Source organism: Austrofundulus limnaeus, unplaced genomic scaffold (assembly GCF_001266775.1).
Source record: "Austrofundulus limnaeus strain Quisiro unplaced genomic scaffold, Austrofundulus_limnaeus-1.0 Scaffold2066, whole genome shotgun sequence".
NCBI classification, from domain to species: Eukaryota; Metazoa; Chordata; class Actinopteri; order Cyprinodontiformes; family Rivulidae; genus Austrofundulus; species Austrofundulus limnaeus.
In genome coordinates, this window is record NW_013954468.1 from 37,621 (window position 1) to 41,221 (window position 3,601).

General features: G+C 42.9%; 1 protein-coding gene across 1 annotated transcript in view; it reads left to right on the forward strand.

Moving 5' to 3' along the window:
• The window catches only part of LOC106536985 (dipeptidyl peptidase 9), a gene marked incomplete at its 3' end in the record, with an annotated part of 33,153 nt that extends 30,318 nt beyond the window's left edge, over positions 1-2,835 (forward strand). The window contains 1 exon segment of the mRNA XM_014034350.1: positions 2,689-2,835. Coding sequence (XP_013889804.1) covers positions 2,689-2,835 — 147 coding nt within the window.
• Between the last annotated feature and the right edge of the window lie 766 nt (positions 2,836-3,601).

Sequence of the window (3,601 nt, forward strand, 5' to 3'; positions counted from 1 at the left end):
TACAGAAGTTGTGCTCGTTCCTTTTCCTGTTGGTGCAACATGATCTTTGTAGCTTGACTCCGGAGCAGCTCCGACATCAGGCAAAATCAGTGGACGTGCGCAGCCTCGCATATTTATATAGGCACGGGCATGAGGTGTCGTAAACCGGACCAGGGTGTAGAATGCCTGAAACATTGAGAGTGTCCCTTGACTTTGCTTGAGTCACAGAGACAGGTAGTGCTTTTGCTTGGTTTGTGATCATGTTGAAGAACTTTGTGTGACAGTTTTGATCTCATAATAGTTGTTGTGAATGTCTTTAACCCATCTACCCGGTCCACCCATCTGAATTTTGTTGAGGGCATCAGAATCAGTTTTATTGCCATTGTCAGTGATAAACACAGACTAGGAACTTGCAGTTAAGAACACCCATTCTTATTACACACACACATAAACATTGGGGACAACGGATGTTCAGGTCATTCACAACATGGTCGCGCTATGTTTTGCAGCTTGGAATACACACAAGAGGAAAGGTGAGTAAAAAAAAGATGCTCTGATCCTGTGTTTACACAGAAACAAAGAATCTTACGCTCAAAAAAATCCCTCGTGCAGTGCAAGGCAGCTAAAGAAGGGAGGGGCTGTGGATCAAACACATGGTATGGGGTAGGATGCAGTGGAGCCGGTGATATTTCAGGTTAATACTCCGTGCTGGAACCAATCAGAGACCTCCAGAGTCCAAAAYAAGTTGTTATCAACCAAAGCACAAATCACCAGAGTTCAGTTCTCTSTCTCCACCCAYTGTGGCCTCCAGMYTGATCCACCCATGGATGATAYGGKTAGGGGATGGGGAGTCAAGCTTTTGTTTCACGTGTCATCYAGGGAGTTTGATAACTGCCGAGCCGAGGTCAGCAGCTGCAGGAATCCAAAGATAAACATGATTGTTTTGGGGGCAAGCAGCCTTGATTTTCTCTCTACTTTAAGTCTTTACAAGTAGGGGTCTCTGTGGACGAGTGGGCGTGTCCCAACGAAAGGCGATTCTAAAGTGACACACCCGATTTGATGGACTTTTTTAAAGGGACACACCTGATTGGACAAGAACAAAAGGGGCGTTACTGTACGGCACCACCTGATTGGACAAGAACAAAAGGGGCGTTACTGTACGGCACCACTTTTTCTGGAGACCCCTACTTGGGTCACATTTCTCCTGGTTAACCTTAGTGTTGGGGTCAGGGTCAGGCTGTATAGAGGTCAAGCAGGGTCTAAGGATACCGTCATGTAGGCCTCGTAGCCCACAGTGTTTATGTTTTAGACATGCCTACTCTTCTGACACGCCCACTTTGATTCTACAGATAACCCCTTCTCAGTGTTAAATTGCATCTATGAAATGGAAAAAAAAGCCAATGTTCCGAATTCATTACCTCCTCACCTCTCTTTCTGTCTGAAACTTCACCCAGGTGTAATCCTACATCTCATGGCCACACTGCTGAACTGTGATCCTAGTCAGAATCACATCCAGTTTGTGACTTATATCCCCCAGCATCTGAGTCTGTGCGTTACCAGTACGGGAGACTCCATCCATGGTTCCTGACAGCTTCTCACAGGCCCKAACTGCTGTCAGGATCGCTATTATTTTCCAATAAGCCAGAACTCCTCCACAGCCGATCAGCAGGAATCCAGTTATCATGAATCCAAATATGTACAAATCTTCCACATCTTCAATGGAAAGCGGGGCCAAACAGATCAGGTGCCAGCCCCAAGAGCCAGACAATCGCCCGACCACCACCACTATTCCACTGGGACAGCTGCGCTCCCCTCGCTCCAGTCTCTGTGTGGAAAAAATAGTGTTGACTGCGTTCAGAGACCAGTTGACCAAATCCATAATTCCTTTTGATTTTGGATGACAGGTAGAAGAAAGGCTTGAAAAAGCTGCAAAGCAGGGAAAGAGGGACAGGTTCGGGAGAGAGAGCAAAAAACGTCCAACTCCTCTGAAGGCCAAGCAGAAAAAAAAAGAGTACATGAGCTTTATTTTGAGACCTGCACTGGAGCTCTCTGTTCATGTCTAAAAACCACACTGAAGATTATAAAAAAKCTGGTCCTAATCTGCCTGTCTTTATTTTAAAAGTTTAAAATTTGGGGGCAGCTGTGGCTGAGTGAGTAAGGGAGTTGTCCTCTAATCAGAGAGTTGGCTGTTMGATTCCCCGCTATTCAGTCACATGYTGGAGTGTTCCTGGGCAAGACACTGWAACCCCTAATGCCTCTGATGTGTCCCATYAGTGCATGGATGTGATTTAAAGCACTGATTAGTCTCCACAGATGATTGTACATGTTAGCTTTGTAGAGGGATAATAGAGTGCTKTGTGAATGGGTAAATGAGGACAGATTGTAGTGTAAAACACTTTGAGTACCCTGGTTGGATAGAAAGGTGCTATATAAGTACAGTCTTACCATTTAAAAGTGTACTCTAGCTGCTGAGGTGGGCAGCRAAATAATGTTCATAGCTTTGATTTTTCCAAACCAAAACTCAGAAAAACAAGCTGTGAATTTCACTAACTGTCCATTTCAAACCCAGCTTCAAAAAGAAATCTTGAGTTGCCAGCTAGTCTCCAACAGTCGCAGTCAAGTGAGATATTTCCTCTAGGCATTACTTTAAACTTGTATTAATGTGTAAATTGAGTGAAATTTTGATGCACGTTCTGTTTATTCGTTTAGGTRCAGCTGGTAAACAACTCCTTTAAGGGAATGAAGTACCTACGACTCAACACTCTGGCCTCTCTTGGATACGCTGTGGTCATCATTGATGGGAGGGGCTCCTGTCAGAGGGGACTTGAATTCGAGGGAGCACTAAAAAACAAAATGGTAGAGTGCAAAATAGAAAGTTTTTGGATGCACTGATGCCACACCTTTTTCAAACTGAGTACAAGTCAATTTAATACCTGCCATTACTGAATAACTGTACAAGGATTAATAAATGTCATTACACTCCTTACAGTTAGCAGAACATCTAAATACAGGTTGAACTTATTATAACTGGTGATTGGTATGTTGAAAATCTRTTAACCTTATAATACTTTCTCACATCTAATGTATTTAATTGCAGTTTGTAAACAACTTTATGCAGCATTACTGCTAATAATTTATAAAAAAAAAAAGGTGTGGATCAGGACAGCCAATTGTGTTTCCATTGCAAATGGGCGCAAAACTTTGTGGATATTCTGTTAATGTTGAAAAACACAGTTTCGCAACTGCAGTGTTTCCATTCAGTAAGAAATGCTATTAAAGTCACGTCAATACGTTTGTTCTCGCGATAAGTCATTACAAATAGGGCTGCCACGATTAGTCGACGACTAATCCATTATTAAAATAATCGATGACTAATTTAATAATAGATTAATCGTTTTCCTTTTTTTTTTTTGTTCTTTACTTTGTTTTTCTCTCCAAACTGCTTTGTCACCTTCCACTGCCACATCTGCCTTTCTGTCCTTGACACACATGCACAGTAGTGGTAACTGGGGTAGGCCGTGGACGTCACAAGACATTATACAGACAGGCTCTGGTATCATGGCTACCCAGCAACGGAGTGTGGGATCATTTTAAGAAAATGAAAGAGAAACCTGTGCAATAT